Source organism: Rhinichthys klamathensis, unplaced genomic scaffold (assembly GCF_029890125.1).
Source record: "Rhinichthys klamathensis goyatoka isolate OS25496 unplaced genomic scaffold, OSU_Roscu_1.1 h1tg000019l_1, whole genome shotgun sequence".
In the NCBI taxonomy this organism is placed as follows: Eukaryota; Metazoa; Chordata; class Actinopteri; order Cypriniformes; family Leuciscidae; genus Rhinichthys; species Rhinichthys klamathensis.
In genome coordinates, this window is record NW_026606570.1 from 2631227 (window position 1) to 2651776 (window position 20550).

At 42.1% G+C, this 20550-nt stretch overlaps 1 protein-coding gene across 1 annotated transcript in view; it reads left to right on the forward strand.

Moving 5' to 3' along the window:
• Positions 1-4483: 4483 nt before the first annotated feature.
• abr (ABR activator of RhoGEF and GTPase) overlaps positions 4484-20550 on the forward strand; it is a 490805-nt gene continuing 474738 nt past the window's right edge. Inside the window, exon 1 of the mRNA XM_056236039.1 lies at positions 4484-5297. Within this exon, the coding sequence (XP_056092014.1) occupies positions 4616-5297 (682 nt within the window). The 5' untranslated portion in view covers positions 4484-4615. The remainder of the gene's footprint in view (positions 5298-20550) is intronic.

The window sequence follows — 20550 nt, forward strand, 5'->3', positions numbered from 1 at the left end:
GATTTTGGAAATATAAGAAGAGTGAGCGTTCAAGGTTGTTTTATAATGCTTAACATCGTGAAAAAATGTACAGTTAAACCGGTTTTCCGGAGACGTTCAAGTTGTCTGCCTCTTGCCTCTTCTTACATACTGTCTAACACTTGATGGCTGCTCTGTCAAGTCTTCGTCGTCGGTTAGGAACCTGGGTGTGCTCTTTGATACCAATCTTTCATCTGAAAGTCACGTTTCTAGTATCTGTAAAACCGTATTTTTTCATCTTAAAACTATATCTAAATGACGTCATATTCTCTCAATGATAAATGCAGAACAATTAGTTCATGACATCATGACATATTGAAATGTTATTATGGGTGGTTGCTCTGTAATAAGCGAGGTCATGCTTAATAAACAAACTACAGCTGGTCCAAAACGCAGCAGCTAGAGTTCTTACCAGAAATAGGAAGTATGACCATATTAGCCCGCTTCTGGCAACACTGCATTGGCTCCCTATTAAACATTGTATACATTTTTAAATATTGCTGATTACTTACAAAGCACTAAATGGTTTAGCTCCCCAGTACTTCAGCGAGCTCTTAACTCATTATAGTCCTTCACGTCTATTCCAATCTCAAAATTCCGGCCAGTTGATAATACCTTGAATATCAAAATCGACTGATGGCGGTAGATCCTTTTCCTATTTAGCACCAAAACTTTGGAACAGTCTTCCTAACATTGTCCGGGAAACAGACATACTCTGTTAGTTCAAATCTAGACTAAAAACACATCTCTTTGACCTAGCATACACATAACACATTATAAACTTTTATAATTCAATGTTAGGCTGCATAGATTAGGTCAGCCGGAACCGGGAACACTTCCCATAAATCCTGATGTACTCGTTACATCATAAGAAGGATGGCGTCTACGCTAATATTAGTCTCTCTGTTTATCCCGAGGTTCACCGCAGTCTGCCGGATCCTGGCCGTATCCAGATCTGATGAAGGACCTGCGCCTGGAAACGACAACAACGCAGTCCTGAAGTGTCAACTTCCCTTTACCTCTGTACAGATAGAATGTTGTCAAAATTATTCCAGTTCACATGGCTACACGGGAGCGATAAATAATTCTGTATTATAATTTTAAAGGCCAGACAAGTAAATTGTTGAGGTCAATTTGTAGAGAAAGACTACACGCCTGTGCACATATATATTCAAACGCGCATACACTAAACACGTAATACGCATGTGCACACCGTCATCGTTTTCACAGGTTTGCATTTTTGAAGTTTGGGCAGAGATAACCTGTTGTTTTTTTTTAAATGTTGGTGTCGTGTTAACGGCCCCTAAGTTAATAACTAATGATCTTTGCAACGGAAGTGAATCAATCAAAGCTAACTTTAGCTGGACACTAATTTTATTCTAGAGCTGCTTTAATTCAAACAATCTGTTACTGTAATTTCCTATTATCACTGTAAGCTGCTTTGAAACAATCTATATTGACTTTCATAGCACGTAGCTCAGCATTAAACCACGGAGAGGAGTGAGACAAGGGAACAGACCTAGTCCTAATTGGAGCATGCTCGTCTAAAACGTCAGCAATAGCAGAGTGATACAAATGAAATATCTTAGATAGACAGGTGAAATCAAAAACATCAAAAAATAGACAAAGACAATAAAGCAACAAACGTATTAGCATTGATTGCACTATATGCTTAATTTATGCATATATATATATATATATATATATATATATATATATATATACACAGTATATACACACACACACACACACACATATACACTCACCGGCCACTTTATTAGGTACACCTGTCCAACTGCTCGTTAACACTTAATTTCTAAGCAGCCAATCACATGGCGGCAACTCAGTGCATTTAGGCATGTAGACATGGTCAAGACAATCTCCTGCAGTTCAAACCGAGCATCACTATGGGGAAGAAAGGTGATTTGAGTGACTTTGAACGTGGCATGATTGTTGGTGCCAGAAGGGCTGGTCTGAGTATTTCAGAAACTGCTAATCTACTGGGATTTTCACGCACAACCATCTCTAGGGTTTACAGAGAATGGTCCGAAAAAGAAAAAACATCCAGTGAGCGGCAGTTCTGTGGGCGGAAATGCCTTGTTGATGCCAGTGGTCAGAGGAGAATGGCCAGACTGGTTCGAGCTGATAGAAGGGCAACAGTGACTGAAATAACCACTCGTTACAACCGAGGTATGCAGCAAAGCATTTGTGAAGCCACAACACGCACAACCTTGAGGCGGATGGGCTACAACAGCAGAAGACTCCACCGGGTACCACTCATCTCCACTACAAATAGGAAAAAGAGGCTACAATTTGCAAGAGCTCACCAAAATTGAACAGTTGAAGACTGGAAAAATGTTGCCTGGTCTGATGAGTCTCGATTTCTGTTGAGACATTCAGATGTTAGAGTCAGAATTTGGCGTAAACAGAATGAGAACATGGAACCATCATGCCTTGTTACCACTGTGCAGGCTGGTGGTGGTGGTGTAATGGTGTGGGGGATGTTTTCCTGGCACACTTTAGGCCCCCTTAGTGCCAATTGGGCATCGTTTAAATGCCACGGCCTACCTGAGCATTGTTTCTGACCATGTCCATCCCTTTATGGCCACCATGTACCCATCCTCTGATGGCTACTTCCACCATGTCACAAAGCTCTAATCATTTCAAATTGGTTTCTTGAACATGACAATGAGTTCACTGTACTAAAATGGCCTCCACAGTCACCAGATCTCAACCCAATAGAGCATCTTTGGGATGTGGTGGAACGGGAGATTCGCATCATGGATGTGCAGCCGACAAATCTGCGGCAACTGTGTGATGCCATCATGTCAATATGGACCAAACTCCCTGAGGAATGCTTCCAGCACCTTGTTGAATCTATGCCACGAAGAATTGAGGCAGTTCTGAAGGCAAAAGGGGGTCCAACCCGTTACTAGCATGGGGTACCTAATAAAGTGGCCGGTGAGTGTATATATATATAGTGCTTAACCACAGAATGTCCAACACAAATACATTTTACAAGGCATGAATTTGATAGTCATAGAATGGGACCAAAGGATACAAAATCTCATGAATTATTCAAATGAATTCCTGTACAGTATAGATGAAACTGCGTATGTATGTCTGGTAATACATGAGCACACATATTAAACACGTATTCATGGTGTGCTAGTTGCAAGTAAATTGCTATTGATATTTGGAAAAAAAAGTAGCATCTCAAGCTTGATCCATGCAGTAGAGTCCTGTGCCCCTACCCGTCTCCGATGTGACGTATCAGGACACACATCTCTCATCTTCAGTTTCTCATAGAACTGCTGGAACCCGGCCAGTTCTCCAGTGACACTATGATACCCATATCAAATTTGTCCTGCACTTCTCTGCTAATGGTATTGACATCGGGGCGAGAAGGGGAATCTGAATGAAAAATAGGCTCTGAACAGAAAATGGACCATTACTTAGGACATTACATTATGTAGCCTACTTACATTACAACTGAGACATAAATGTCTGACCATCCACAAACTATCTCGAAAGTAATGCATGCAGAGCAGAATTTAGGACAATGTCCATTAATTATCAAGATACAATACACATCTTACAATTGCAAATAATATTTTTTGTGCAAAAAGTTTCTTCAGAATTTTTAAATATCTTCGCACTAAGAAATAAATGGTTCTTCCAAGGACTTTTCACTTAAAGGTTATTTTGGGGAATCCAAAATGGTTCTTAGGCACTGCGGTGAAAACCCCCTTAATTTTTAAGAGTGTAAACTGGAATGATGACAACATTTGACCACAGGCAGTTTTCTTGCAGACTGCATGAAATAAATGCAAAAAAGTGAATTGCTTGTAAAACAATAAAATCCATCTTGCGATCCACTCAAAGATTTCTGTGTATGTCTTTTGACTGTCTTTATTACTACTAAAATGATGGGATTTTGCTCATCATTACTATTGCTCCAACTCCAACATTTATACTTATATTAGGCTATCATATAATTGATCATATAGGCCTATTTAGTTAGTGTTTTGTTAACAATATTATTGTTATGTAAAATATTATGATTAAGAATTGTTAATTCAATTTTTTAATGTTTACACTTGCACTTTATTTGTACTATTACTTGTTTACACTATGTGCACTGTTATTTTACTTTATATTGCTTATTTTGTAGCCTAAGCATCTAAACTACATAGGCTACATTTATTTATTTATATTTATTTACAATTTAAAAAGTAAATTTGTTTGTCAACCTGAACTGAATTGTTTTTCAATAAGCGAACGTCTATTTACTCAACAGGTGTGGCTTGTGTAAAAAAGCAACCACAGGCTGGGATTTTGCACTTCTAAATGTAAACGGCCAATGGATCTGATAGGCTCCGTGTCCCTCTGACGTCAGGACTTTTCAATGTAGCGGAAGTTGAAAGTTTTTTCAGTTGTAAACTTATCAGTGGCGAGTGTGAGTGAGTGGATATGCGAGAAAGGGAAAATGAGCAGTCGCTACTTTACAACGGGTGTTTGAGGCAGTGAACCCAAGTTGTTTTAGCAGGAACAAGACATATTCAAGGACTTTCCCTCCCCCTACTCTTGTTGGACAATGTGGGAACAGGCGGAATTTGAGAAGCACTGGAGGAATGAGTTTCCCGACGGCGAAGTGCCCGTGATGAATCTCCACTCGGTGGAGGACATAGAAGCAGAGCTGGAGAAATGCAAAGCCAATCTGAAGGTGTTACAGCAGGCTCTGTCGGAGGAGAAGTTCAAGGTGATTTACCTTCAGACCACAATCGCGCAGAAGAAGAAACGTTGCGACATTGAGAAATGTTGGAACAAGTCAGATTCAAAGAAGAACAATATTTGTGGGACAGACAGCAGAGATGAAGTAGAGCCTTTCGCCCGGGACATACTCCGGGTCGGCAAGACAGGTAAGCCCATCCCCCTCCCTCTCCCTCCTCGGAAAAAGCCCAATGTTCAGCAAGAACACCCATCTCCTCGTGACATCTCTCTGTGCGTTGCCAAGCAACGGAACAGCGCGCAGGACAGTGACCACGAGTTCGAGGACGTGGAGCTCAACGTAAAATTCCTGCAAAAAAACATTCTCAACCCAAAGAGTAACGTCCGGGAGAGTCACCGGCTGAATCCTCGGGTCCGCATGAGTCGAGATCTGGACTCGGATGACGGCAGGCTGTCTCCTTCACGGGCGCTCCGCGGCTCTCACGGGTCTGGACGCAGCACACCTGACGGATACCTGAGCTCCGACCATGACGACGACTCCTCTGCAGGTAGGACAAGCTTAACAACTAAAAACTCCTTCCATACCTCTTATCACCTGCAAAGCGCCTTCGGGAGGAATGTGAGCTGCCACTGTTTATCACTTATCATAACTTCAGGCTGATTTACACTGAATGCCTAAGCAGAGCGTAAACATTGCGTATTTTTTTTCGGCGCCCATGTATGTTAACAGATTAGGCTCGTTTGGAAATTTAGATGAGCAAAATCTGCGCAGAACCGATCACCGCGAAGTGCATGCCGGTGTTGTGAGTGTAGTCCGACTGACTCTGATGTAACACTGATCATGTTTTTATGTGTATAAATTATATGTGAATATTCCCTAACAGTGCGATCTCTCTATGGGCTATGTGATTGTTGTCATATTTCTAAAAATTATATAAAGCATGTCTGTATTAAAGTAAAATCAATAGAATTTAAATTACATCCAGTTTATACTGGGCGGCAGTGGCTCAGTGGTTCATGTAGGTAATGTCTACAAACTGGAAGGTTGGTGGTTCAATCCCCGGTTCCACCTGACCAAGTGTCGAGGTGTCCATGAGCAAGACACCTAACCCCAGCTTCTCCCGACGAGCTGGATGGCGCCTTGCATGGCTGACACCGCCGTCGGTGTATGAATGAGTGTGTGAATGTGAGGCAAAATGTATAGTGCTTTGGTGGCCAATAGCCGCGTTTCCACTGCCGGGCCAGTAGCCCCGCAGCGCTGCCCCAAACCCCGCCCCTAACACGCCTTTCTGGATCAAACGTCATACAACCCAACCCATTTCAGCGGGTATTATGAATTTATTTTTTAAGTTAGGAAGATAGCATGTATATTAACTCACCGGCCGTGGCTGCAGCCTGCAATAGTGTCCAGATTGTCTCGCGAGTCGCTACTAACAGATGGACGGTGACCCAGCACACCGTCCATCAAGTCGAACCATGGAATTTGGAAAGTTCCTTCTCTGAGCTCCGCTTTGTCCATTGTGCATTTGAATTGCCTTGTACAATACTGCGCCCGCAACTTTTTTTTTCCTGAACTTGAAGCGTTGCTCGCTGAATGCTTAGCTTAGAAAGTTCAGCATCGATGTATTTTATAACGTCTTCGTTTCTTCACACGCCGTCAAATTGATGTTGTACCCTTTCTTCTGCCCAAATGCTCAGAAGAGCTTTGGTATCTTCGACAGACCAGTACAGGCGATTCACCATTTCGAGCAGCGATTATTTTGCGCGATATAAAAAAGTGAAATGTGCATCTTGCTTCAGATCATAACGTTCCATGACACCGATAAACTCCGCCTTTTACCTTGACCACGCCTCTAGCCCGAGCTGGCCCGCTTTGGCCTAAGGTATTCGACGGGCCAGAAATCAAGCCCCGGAAGTGACAGTGGAAACGCGACTGGCTCTGGCACGCACTAGCACGGCTCGGCCCTGGCCCGGCAGTGGAAACGCGGCTATTGGGTCTGTGAAAGCGCTATATAAATGCAGTCCATTTACCATTTTATAGAGTGGTGCAGGTATGACGTCACTTTGTAGGCTAAAGCTTGGAAACGAGTTAGCATTTTAGCACTTCCGGTTCCATTGCTCGAAGCCGATGTTTTTTTATTTTAATGGGATTTTGGTTAAATGGAGGAAATAAGGTCTGTGGTGAACACAAGCTCAAGACACTTTCACGTTTTATTCTATGACATAAAATACATCAGTATTATCCCACTCGTGATTTTTTTTTTTTTTTGATGTCTTGAAAAAGGCGGTTGCTAACAAGTGGCTAAATGGGCTGTCCGGGACATTAAACGTCATCATGCCTAACAGGTAAGCTTGTTTCGCTTTTACAGCCTCATTATGCTTAATATCGTGCTCTTATGAACTATTCTAACTCAAACTTTCTTGGAAAATGTCTTTAGGTAAAAACTGATAGAGTTGTTTGTTCGGAAGCTCAGTGATGGTGATGTTGAAATCGTGGGACCGTGGTGTAGTTTGTTTAGCCTACCTTTAGCTTCTTACTTCTGGCGACTGCATTTAGGCTTCAAATTTTATAAAAGTTGTGTTCATCTCTGGAAATTATCTTAATGGACAAAACGTGTATCATAAACCTTTTATTTGATCACAGAGCTTGATTTTTTGCGATAATCCAAAAGCCTATAGAAAAATCCTATTGGGTTTTTGTCGAGAGAACCAGTATGATGCTATCTGCCGATTGGCCAACTAAGTGATGTCATACCTGCACCACTCAATTAGCAACACAGTGCATGAGTGTGAATCCTGCGATATCCACCTTTGATCTCGTTAGGTGTCTGATCCACTATGAGAAGAGAGAACTGTCCGTCTTGGCTGCACTTCCTCCCCACACTGCAGCCGCCTACTCTCGCCTAAATTTTAGACGAGGAGAGGTGCATCTCAAACGAGCCTATTAGAGCAGATAAAAATAACAAATTTCACTATAAAATCATGAGGCGTTTCACAATCACCATATGACATTCAGCACTGTGGGGGGAAAAAATACACGAAAACACTTCTTTGCTAGGAGTTTTTGCCCAAACTTCAAAGGCCTGTTCAAATAATTAAAACTAGAGGAATATCTCAAACTAGGGATGGGGCCGATCCGATCCAGTATCGGTATCGGGACCGATACCAGCGTAATTCACGTATCGGATTTTCCTGATCCAACCTGCGGAGATATCCGATATCCATGAGCCATGTCTGTGCTTTAACGTTGTCTGCTGAAATGACTCCAAAAGTGATTCCCGCCGGCTAGTCTGCTAGCTGGCTGCAAACTGTGGAATGGATTTCCTGAACGAAGGCGCGGCTCAATGAGACCGAGTTATGAGGCACGCCTCCGCTCAGGAAATCCATTCCGAAGTTTGCAGCCAGCTAGCAGGAATGCATTGAGCAGCATTATGTCCGCTGTGTGGAAATACTCACGTCGGTCAACACACAACGAACGCAGTCAAACATTTAAAAAAGCACCAGGTTAAAGAGCACGAGGATTTTTAGCCAGGGAGCAGAAAGACAACGGGAGCCGTTTTATTGATAGATAGTGTGTGTGTTAAGGCCCTTGCACATGGAGTCAGTTTCGGACTCAGTGTGCAAGGATGTTTACTTTTCTTATATTTCTAATATTTGACATTTTAAAACCTTGATTTGTTAATGCTACAAGAGCCAGTGTACTTGATTTGTGCTGTTCAGATGCACACTGTTTTATTGATAGTGTGTGTGTAAGATGATTACACTTGCACTTCTCTTATATTTCAAGACTCAAGTATTTGACATTTTGTGAATGTAATAAATATTGACATGACAATCAATTTGAAACCCTTACAATTGCATATTTGTTTTCAGAATGGGATTTTTTTCTGGAACAGGATTTCCTGTTTTTCTGACTTACTTTTCTGACCTTATACTTACCTAAAGTTGCCTTTTGGGACATACATGCATGCATACGTACATATCATACTTGCCTGTTGAGAGTTTATTTCAACACCATATAAATAACAATAATACAATAATGATAATAATAATATTAAAGCAAACACATCGGTATCGGCCGATATCCAAATTCAGGTATCGGGATCGGATCGGAAGTGAAAAAATGTGGATCGGTGCATCCCTATCTCAAACTTTAAAGGGATAGTTCACTCAAAAATTTAAATTACCCCATGATTTACTCAGCTTCCAGCCTTCCTAGGTGTATATGACTTTTTTCTTCAGATGAATACAATCAGAGTTATATAAAAAAAATGTCCTGGCTCTTCCAAGCTTTATAATGGCAGTGAAGGATGATATTTTGAAGCTCAAAAAAGTGCACCCATCCATGATAAAAGTAATCCATATGGCTCCATGGGTTTAATAAAGGCCTTCTGAAGCGAAGCGATGCGTTTGTGTAAGAAAAATATCCGTATTTATAACTTTATCAACTAAAATAACTAGCTTACAGCAGACGGCCTACGCAAGTCGACTTACACCAAAAGAGTAACACTTGACACGATGTAGGAGTAGCGTAAGCTTTGATTCCTCTCGCGGTTCAAACTCAAGCTCCTCTCACGTTTCTCTTTAAAAATTCTTTCGCGTTCGTCAATGCGTCATGTGTCAGGTCAAGGGTTACTCGATGCCTAACGGCTGTCTGTCTGTGGTTATTTTAGTTGATAAAGTTTTAAATATGGATATTTAATAACCCCCCTTTATTAAATCCCCGGAGCAGTGTGGAGTACTTTTATGAGGGATGGTTGCACTTTTTTTGGCCTTCAAAATCATATCCTCCATTCACTGCCATTATAAAGCTTGGAAGAGCCAGGACATTTTTTGATTTAACTACGATTATTCTTCTGAAAGAAGAAAGTCATATACACCTAGGATGGCTTGAGGGTGAGTAAATCATGGGGTAATTTTTCTTTTTTGGGTGAACTATCCATTTAAGATTACTTTTATAGGCTTATATACAGCATGTTATACATGTATATGTCTGTGAGACAGTAGGAGGGGAACACGGTCGCATTGCAGCAGAGTATGCTGCCCATCATAAGTCAAAGCACATGACAGACAGTGGTCAGAGGAGAACACCCGAAAAACATGACAGAATGAATGATACTCGTCCTTAGAGCCAGACCAATATGGATTTTTGGGGGCCGATACGGATATTTTGGGAGTAAAAAAGGTCCGATGTCGATATATATTGGCCGATATTCTTTGTGTATATTATAGTACAGTACCAATCAAAAGTTTGGACACCCTTTCCCATTCGTGTGTCCAAACTTTTGACTAGTACTGTATATAGAATACTGTATATATAGAATATATACTTAAACACATTTTTTGCAGGGATCACTCAAATGTGTTGATCAAACACTTTATAATGATGGGAAAAAGATATGTAATGGAGGGAGGGTGAATGATTGAATCAATGAGAATTATATATTTGAGCTGGAACCAAACTAGTTTGCATTGCATGTTCTATTCTATATTATATTCTAAATACGGTAGCTTAATCTTCACTAATGACTTCATCTTTTTATTTATAACGTTACATCAAAAATAGCTTAATGTAATGAGTGTCACTGGCAAAACCTTATTATCTTCTATTATTAGTCTTATTTCCTCTAGTCTCTACCAGTGGTGGAAGAAGTACTCAGATCTTTTACTAAAGTAAAATTAATAATGCCGTAATACATATTTAAAATCGTATTTAAGTAAAAGTACTTAAGTTGTCAGCAAACTGTACTAAACGTGAAAGTACTCATTATGCAAAATGGCCCTATATAAAGTGTTATAATTATATAAATTATTGGAATATTGCTTGATGTTGTAATGTAGCGTTATAGGCAGAATGGGCTAACACCGTGTCTACACCGGACGCGACCGTTGTCACTCGCGTCGCAACAGCTAAACGCTGTCTACACTGGACGCGACAAAGCGCCCGTTGCAACTTGCAAAGCATTTGTCCTTCGTGTCAGTGCGTCGCGCCTCATCCAGTGTAGACAACATCACTGATTATAATGGGTTCTATTGTCTTTTGTCGCATCGCATCGCGCTGCTCCCGTTTGGTGTAAGATGCGCACACATTAGCTTCCACTCCGCTGACAAGGTATGAAACGTGGCTAGCTAGCTTATATAGGAAACAAGTATGATAAGCTTTTACTTGTGAGAGTAAAAGACGGGGACATTATTTACTTTATAGCATTGCGTCTCACCAACTAGGTGACAACGTATATGGTAAATGGACTGCATTTATATAGCGCTTTTACAGACCCAATGGCCATTATTGTCTTCTACTTCACACCGCTTCACACGCGTTACTTACGTTTCACAGTCTATGTATGTTCACGCACAAAGTTGAGTCTGACTTTCAAGAGCGATGAAACCGTCAGAGCGAGCTGGCAATGAAAGTGAAATGTTACACACTCCAGTCGGCGTCAAGTCATGGGTGTGGAAGTATTTTGGCTTCAGGAAAACAGATGGAGCACTGAGCAGTGGTAAGAGATGTTGCCGTTTGCAAAGAAGACTGCTATAGTGTAACATACACACATTATGTGAATAGAATACTGTGGCGAGCAGGATGCGGCCGACGTGAGAGAACGGCGCGAGGCCGGTGGTGTGAGTGTTAATGAACGTCACCTGTGAGACGCACAGGTGGTCGAGAGACCGGTGCGTCTCACAGGTGATGTTCATGAACACTCACGCCACCGGCCTCGCACCGCTCTCTCACGTCAGCCGCGTCCTGCTCGCCACAAATGCTGTTTCTGTATTCTCAATAAAAGGCTAATTTTTTTTTTGTTGTTGATTTATCTGAAACTTAATAGATATCATGTAAAAATATCTAGTATTGAATCGTATCCCGGGAAATTCTGAAGTATCGAAAATAATCGAATCTTTGGCTTAAGAAATCGGTTTCGTATCGAATCGTCATTAAGGCTCCGATTTACACCCCTAAGCATGAGTGACATGGCAGTTTTAAGGGACAGGGTTAACGTTATATTGGACTTATTTTGAAAAGGGAAACTTATGGGGTCATTGTTTATTAACTTTACAGTAAGTTATGTATTTCACAAACTAGTTATCAACTTATTGTTAGACAACGCTTGACTCTGAGTCAAGCACCTGAACAAGAGACCTCCTTACTGAAGTGAAAGGGTTGGCTGGTTCACTACAGTGAACTGGGACACCAGTAGCAAACAATGGAGTGCAGAGCGCTGGAAAAACTACGTAATTACAGAATCTACAAGCATTTTATCTGCGTTATATGTTCTGTAAAAAAAAATTCATATTGGTGGCATATCTGCTGCATATACGCTGATGCAGATATATCTGCGACAGGCTCATATCGGCCGATAAAATCGCCAGACCGATAAATCAGTCAGGCTCTACTCGTCTGTATTTGCAGTACCAACAAACTCTGTGTGAAAGCACAATGCTGCTCCCGCTCTGCATACCCACAGCTTCTTCGCTGCCTCCGCTCTGCTTGCACATCCAGTGTGAAACAGGCTGTGGAAGCGCATGTTGGGTATGTGTGTCAGAGGATGTTGCTCAATGAACAGTCATTGCTGAATCTTTCCTAATGGATATCAGGTTACATGTTCTGCTGTTGAACATTTTGACCATAATGTTGGAGATTGAGAGGCATATTTACTATGGCCTCCAAAAATTTGGACATTTAAGGTAAAATCTATATCTCTGTGTTCTCTCGCTTAGAGCAGGTTTCGTTCACTAGTGAGGAAATGGAAAACCTGGAGTCAAGAAGTGATTACAGAACTCTATAAATAGGAGAGGGAAAATCTTTGCTACACTGTTGAACTAAATGGCTAAAATTTGTCTGAAACTTTACTCAATATTATTTAGGCCACTTGTTTATAGAACAGTTCTATAAAATTAAAATATCACATGCTATCATGCTGTCATATTGAATATCAACAAGGCTGTAATAACCAGTGGCCTAGTGCCTAACCAAATCAACACTCTTGCTCTTAGTTGTAATATTGTTGCTCAAAAAATCATGTTGTCTAAAATTGCTTCATTGTCATTTGTTGTCCGTATACTGTCACCTGCAATGCACAAGATTTTCTCTTGGACAGTTTAATCATATTCAGAATGTATCAAAATCATCAAGTATTATGTAATTATCTCACAATAAGGTCAGTTGAACATCCATAATTAGCTCTCACAACACCACTGTGGCAAAGAGGAAGAGGCCCCAAATGAGGCCCTAAATCTGTGATGGAACAGCACGCGGTGCTTTATGAGACATACTCGCATGCTGCTAGTCTTTTACTGGCATTGACCCATCTACGTACAATTTTATGCATAACTTTTATGCTGATCAAAGGCCTGATCCCAACCCAGACACCATATGCCCAAACTTTGTATTTACTTTAAACTTGTGGTAAGGCAGCATACTAGATACTGCATGTTTGTTAGGAAAGTACATTTGGGCAGTGGTGTGATTTTACAATAATATTTATGTTTTACCTTGATTGAGTTAAACCTTACTTTGATTTTGTAAACAACAAAAATGTTTGTTGTATTTATTTAGGTATTCTAACTGTACATTAGTCTGTTTTATTAGATTATTTGGTTTCACTTTATTTTGATGGTCCCTTTTACATTCTGTTGACTATAATGGCGTTTTTCCACTGCATGGTAGGGTACGGCACAGTTCGGTACGACACGCTTTGGCGCTTTTCCACTGCATCGTACGCTACGGTACGGCTCACTTTGTGGTGTTTTTCCACTGCATGGTACGATACAGAACGGCTCGCTTCGGCTCGCTTTAATGGTACCACCTCTGTTGAGGTTCCAAGCGTACCGAACCGATACTAAAATGTGACGTGAAAACACTGCCGATCACTGATTGGTCTGACAGAATCGTCACTACCAGCGTCATTGTATTTGCGACACGAGACACCAAACCTGTTAGATTTAAATAGCCAGTAACAGCCACCGCTGTAGCACCTGTTTTAAAACTACTTGCTTGAAGAAAAAGAAAAAAATCTTCAAAAAAAGAAATGGCTGAATCGTGGTCAGCGAGAGCTGGATGGGGCCAAATGGAATGAAAAAGTGTTTCAAGAAGTAGCTCAGCTCTTAGACCAATCAGACACGGCTACCACCGGACCCATATAATCCCACCCACTTTGAAGCGGTACTAACTGCAGTGGAAAAGCAAACCGAGCTAAAGCGAACCGAGCCGTACCACGCAGTGGAAAAGCAGCGAGCCGTACCATGCAGTGGAAAAGCGCCATAAGTAACGTTGCACTTACATGTCAACTAACATTAGAGTGTTAGTAGAGTATTAGTTGACTGGTAGGGTTAGGGTTAGAATAAGTTGACATGTAGTTGCAAAGTTTTTTATAGTCAATAGAATGTCTGTTGGGGGAGCATCACAATAAAGAGTTAGCAGATATTAAGCAGACAGTTTACTAATACTCTAATTAGTGGTGTACGATATATCGGCCGCTGATATAATATCGGCAGATATGGTCAATTTTTTACACATCGGTATCGTTCCGATATCAAAATAGGGCCGATGTGAACAGGCCGATAATCATTCCTGTGTGGTTGACGTGTGTAGATGTGAGTGTGGGGGCGGGGATGTTTGTTTTCTGTCAGCCTTACTAAGCCGTATTTTTGTCGTGCCAAAGCCTTATTTGACCGGTGAGTGATGTAGATGACTGACTGCTGCACTTGTTTAACTGAGAGAACGAGCAGAGAGAGTGAAAGCCCCGGTCGCGTTCTCTCTCTCTCTTTAAAAAAAAAAAAAAAAAAAATTTAGTGAAAGCCTATTTGGGAGATTTGCAATTTAGTTTCTCAACTCCAGAATTCAGCACTACATGGCAATGGAAGTAATCATTAGGGCATCAAGATGGGTAGTAGGAGGAGAGCGCTTGGCTTCTGGGATGCGACTACCACCAATCAGAGCATACATGGATGACATGACAACCATGACTACAACAGTAGCCTGCACTAATCGGTTATTGGGTAAGTTAACCGATAATATTCCATGGGCACGAATGCAGTTTAAGCCCTCTAAATCAAGGTGCATCTCGATAATTAAAGGAAAGGTAGTAGATAAAACATTCTTCATTAATGGTGAGGCAATACCAACAGTTTCTGAGAAGCCAGTGAAGAGTCTTGGGAGATGGTACGATGGGGATCTAAAGGACACAGTTCGAGTGGGAGAAGTTAGACGACAAGCAGTGAAAGGGTTGAAGAGCATAAACGGCTGTGCTCTACCAGGCAAACTAAAACTCTTGTGCTTTCAGTTTGGTCTACTAGCATTGGAAAAACTCGAAGAGTCTGTTGGTTTATTTGTATAGTTTGCATAGTAATTACAGTTATTACGTTTCTGTGTATATTGCCTGAATGAGGGTTGGTGTTGGACAGATATTGTGTTTTGCGGTAGGTAGTATGCCATACGGAACTGTTGCCACTGAACCTACTTTAACGAAGACAGTGGGGCTCGACAGCCTTAGTCAAACGGGTTGGCGTGTATGGTTGGGTTGCGAAGAGATTGAGGTTAGGTCAAGTGAACTACGAGGAAGGAGCAACCTCAGCAGCAGGAGGGATTTAAAGGTCAGTAAGCTGGGCTGAGTTGAGTGGGGGACGGAGGGGGGTGACTCTGGGACGCCAGAGTCACTGTCAAGCCCTCTTGAGGTGTCGTGGGCTAGTCGACGAAACACTGAGGACGGAAGGTGCCCACTTGAAGACCCTAGAGATGTCCCCTACTCGGCTCAATCCAGACGGTTGTCGTGCTGGTCCACTGGGGAGACCACACTGTAGTTGCAGCCGTTGTGTGTGCTGACGCGCCAAGTTCGCTGCAGCCGTTAACGCCGGACAGAAGGAGATTCACATCACCATATGGAAAGAAGCATAAATGGATGGAGAAGCATAGGTTACTGTAAAGCTACGTCTTAGTTTGTGCTTATCTTGGCGAAAGCCGAGTACAAATCAGCATGAAGTTTTAACATCTACTCTCGTGTAATGGAAATCATGTGTTGAGACAAATCTTGGATGTCCTAAACTGCCTGGATAATTACACGTGTGCCGTGGTCCGTTAATGACATGTCCGATTCGCGAACTAATGACTCCTTTGAACCGATTCACTTTAATGAATGGTTAAAACGTACTCGGTTACTAACGTAACCTCGGCTCTCTCTAGAAGAGGTTCTCTCGTACTGCGTACTATCTTACGCTAGGGGAAAACCTCTTTTCCACGAGATATTGAAGCCAAAAATTATCCTTAATTTTGAATGTAAAACGCGTTGCGGCAGCAGGCAGACATAGGCAAGACGGCTCGCGTGCCTATTGGCTGTCCTGCGGCAACTGCAGCAGCCTATCGAGAGAGGCTCTTGGTGACGTCAGATCCAATGGGGGCGCTTCGCGCCCACTACGTCACCTCCCGCCAAAGCGGGCGTGGCCTGGGCCTATAATTATTATACACATAATAATCACATTAACAGTGTTCCACACAGTCAGGGTGAAAATGTTCGGCCTGAACTGTGTAACAGTATGGGTCTTACTTTTGCCCATGGAGTAATTTTATCGATCAGCGAGCGGTGCTCAAGCGGTTGTAGTATTCTGAGCCGAAGCAACTGGGCAGAAAATACTGATTTTAGACTGAAAGTAGTTTAGCCTGTAAGGCAGGAATCCTCTAGGTTATAAAACCTTATAAATGTAGACGAGGAGGCCCAGCCTGCCGCCATACAGATATCCTGCAATGTAATCCCGCTAGACCAAGCCCACGACGAGGCCATGCCTCTTGTGGAGTGCGCTCTAACACCTAAAGGACACTTCAAGCCTTTAGACGTGTATGCCAGCGCTGTGGCATCAACTATCCATCTGGATAGGCTTCGATGCGGCTAGTCCCTTAGCACATCCGCTGAACGAAACAAAGAGCTGCTCAGTCTGTCTGAAAACAGACGAGCGAGACACATAAGCTCTTAAGGCCCTGACTGGGCAAAGGAAGCTCGCGTCCTTTTCCTTGTTGTAAACCGGCAGGGCAGACAGGGAAATAACCCTGGGGTTAGGGGGTTAGGGGGGTTGCTGGATGGCAGAGGCAGGCTAAATACACATTAATTGTGCATATATTAACATAAACAAATACACAATATGCAATAAAAATAAACATTTATTTTTACATTTAAGTTAATTTATTTATTTGTATCGATTGCAAAAAATTAACTAGATTAATCACACATTTTTTTTCTGTGATTAATAGGGATGCACCGAATCCAGATTTGTGGGGTTCGGCCGAATACCGAATCCACTGGTTAAGATTCTGCCGAATCCGAAACCGAATACCGAATCCTACTCTCATCCTCAGTCCATTAACACAGTAAACACATTAATGAAGTAAACAAAGTGGATTTTTCATTTTATTTTATTACTGTAAATAATAAACACTACTTTTACTTTTATAACTGTAAAAAAATAAAAATAATAAGCAAAATTATGCATTTGAACAGCGGCGATATTGTGTAGCCTATTGTTTAGAGTCCTTGCCACCATGAGACAAATCGGCATTGCAAATTGAACATGTAGCTCCACTTGAATTGCCTTCTTTTGACTGAAAGTACTGCCAAACAACACTTTTTCTGCTCACGAGTTCTATTTTCACTTTCTCACAGCCTACTGCATTCGAACGGTCCACCTACTGTAGCGAGTGGAAATAAGGTGTGGCCCCTTTAAGAGCTGCGCGCTCCCTGTTGAACTGTCTGCAGTCCGTATTTTATGTGCCGTGCGCCTCGAACACATGCCCATGTATGCGGGTTATTTCTGTTTGATGCTCATTTTTATCTTATTTTGTTAAGTAACGCTGTGGACGGTAGAACGTGTGACAGACAGTTACACAAGTTCGATTGTGGAATAAAGTGCTAGTTGTGAGATGCCAATCGCCTCCGTGAGTCTGTCTGGCCTCTGCAATAACTTTAACTGTGAGCTATCCCTATTTTTCTTCCTGACACAACGCGTTACACTACAGGCTTGTTCGACTTGAACCGGCACTGCACAGACAGATCAGTTTGTGACATCAAACTACCGCAAGGGCAATTCAAAAGCATAAGGAGCCGTCTCCTCTCTATTCGTTCACGCGGTACTTTGATGTCATTCACTGATCGGTGACTTCGACGTAGCGCGCGTAGTGCAAGCCTAGGGTTCGGTTCGGTGGAAAAAAATTCTGAGGTTCGGCAGAAACCGAACCCCGTTAAAAAGCCCAATATTCGGCCGAATCCGAATCCGAATCCTGGATTCGGTGCATCCCTAGTGATTAATCACGATGAATCACCATTAAAACAAACTCATGTTTTTAATATATTTTATAATGTAATCATTTCACAGTTAATCTCCAAATTAATGTAGAAACAACAAAGACAGTATATTTTAAATATATTTCTAAAAGGTAGGAAATATACAGAAATTGAATAAAGTTATCAAACAGTTTGCACTGCATAAATGTTAAATCATATATAGATTAACTGTCCCTTTAAAACCAGCCGCTGCTGACAGACGCTGCTGATCTCACAAGCGCCTCGTTCTCTCACAACTCTTTTCGTTCATTTAAGACTTTATTTAACTAATTTAAGACTGCTCAGTCTGCTTTTATGAGGATACTCGACAAAAAGGACATTTTGGCATAATTGCGTGTTAGTGTTCGGTCAACTTTAAGCCGAAAGAGAGCTTGATTCTAGCGCTCAATTTGCCTAGGCTTCAATGGTTTAAAAGCATGCAAGAATAAGAGCGCATCATATAATGTAACGCCAGCCAAAGGATGACAGAAAAAATGGATGCTGTGTTAATTGCGTTAAATATTTAGGCTACCACTGAGTCTACGGGAGTTTCACGGGAGAAATAACAGAACGGGAGGGGGACGGGAGATGGGTGTAAAATACGGGAGACTCCCGGGGAAAACGGGAGTGTTGACAGGTATGGGACTGAGGGGGGTCTGGGAGGATTCAGCCTCTTAGCTCCTTTAAGGAAGCGGATGACCAGATCGTTCTTCCTTCTACAGATCGTTTTGTAAACGCTGTTATGGCCGCCACGTAAACTTTGAGCGTGGATGGGGTTCTGCCCTTATCCAGTAGCTCTTGAAGGAAGGTGAGAACTTCCGCAACCCCGCAGTCTAGGGGTGAAAAGCCTCAGGCTTTGCACCAGCCAGAAAACACAGACCATTTTGAGTAATAGAGTCGTCTAGTAGACGGCGCTCTAGCCTGCGTGATCGTGTTTAACACTCCATCCGGGAGGTTGATGGCCCATGTGTGCAGGGACCACAGCTCCGGGCGAGGATGCCAAATCGAGCCCTTGGCCTGAGAGAGGAGGTCTTTCCTCGTCGGCATTGGCCATGGGGCAGTGCTTGTCAGCTGCATCAGAACTGGGAACCAAGCCTGGTTTTTCCAGAGCGGAGCCACAAGCAGCACTGAGCATCTGTCTTCCCTGATTCGTTCCAATACCTGAGGCAGGAGCGAGACAGGGGGAAAAGCATAGAGCGGGCAGCGGGGCCAGACGTGGGCCAGCGCATCCCTGCTCTCGGAGAAAAACTTCGGACAGTGAGCGTTTTCTTGGGACGCAAACAGGTCTACCTGCGCTCTGCCGAATGTCTCCCACAGCAGTAGGACCGTCTGCGGGTGCAAAGACCATTCTCCTGCTGGAACATTGTTTCTGGACAGTCTGTCTGGTCCCAAATTCAGGTGACCAGGCACATGTGCTGCTCTCAATGAGCGCAGATTGTGCTGAGCCCAGACCAGGAGGCGTTCCGTCAGCCTGTAAAGGTTTCGGGACCTGACGCCACCCTGGCGATTTATGTAGGCCACCACTGACATGTTGTCCGAGCGAACCAAGACGTGGTGACCTTTTATGCGGGGACAAAAATATATTTTGAAAATATACTTTTTAAAATATTTTATAATACAGTGTTTCCCCTAGGATTTTTTTTCAGGGGGGGGGGGGGGACTGCTAGTGTTGCGGAGCGGGCGTGTTACGGATACGTGGTGTACATTTTTTAGCAATCAAAAAGCATGTCTAATTAATTGAAATAGTGTATTATGAATCATTAAACGTATACAACATTTAAAAAAAAAATTATGAAAAAATTTTTTACACTAATTCTGTGTTGTGTTTTTTCTGGTAATAAAATGAAGACATAAAACACAAATGTTATCATTTATCATCAATTTTAATCATATGAAATTAAATAAACTTTTTGTCAAATAACGTGCTGCACAATGAGCTTTACTGTTAAAATTAAAACATGGATTATTCCGAAAAAAATCAGTTTTGATGATAATTTATTTGGATTAGTGTTAATATTATTACATTTGGACATATCTAAATTCTACTGTACAACGGTAATATATTTCTGTCAAGTCAAACCGAACTTTTATTTTGACGGGTTGCCGTGAAGACCTTTTGAGTTTCTGTGTTTGTCATAATGATAGTTTTTCTCAAATGAAGCGGTTAAATGATCACGAAGTGACTTTCGGAGTGGATCTAGAGCCTGGAGAGGAAGTTTTAACCTGACTCCGCCAGATGGATTTGCTCCGCATATCCATCTGGAAACCTTCCGTTGAAGTAGTTTTGGTAAGGGGCGAAAATACTGGTTAGCTGATTGGCCTATGTTGGTGATAGACGGGCCAAATCAACCAATCAGATCAACGAAGCATATGACGTACTAACAGAGCATATCTTTTCCTCTGAGAAAAGCCTCCAGAGCAGTGTTTTGCTCTTCTTTCAGTGAAGAAATACTCTGTAATTCCGAAGTTTTAATTCCGAAACTTGCTCGATAGCCACGCT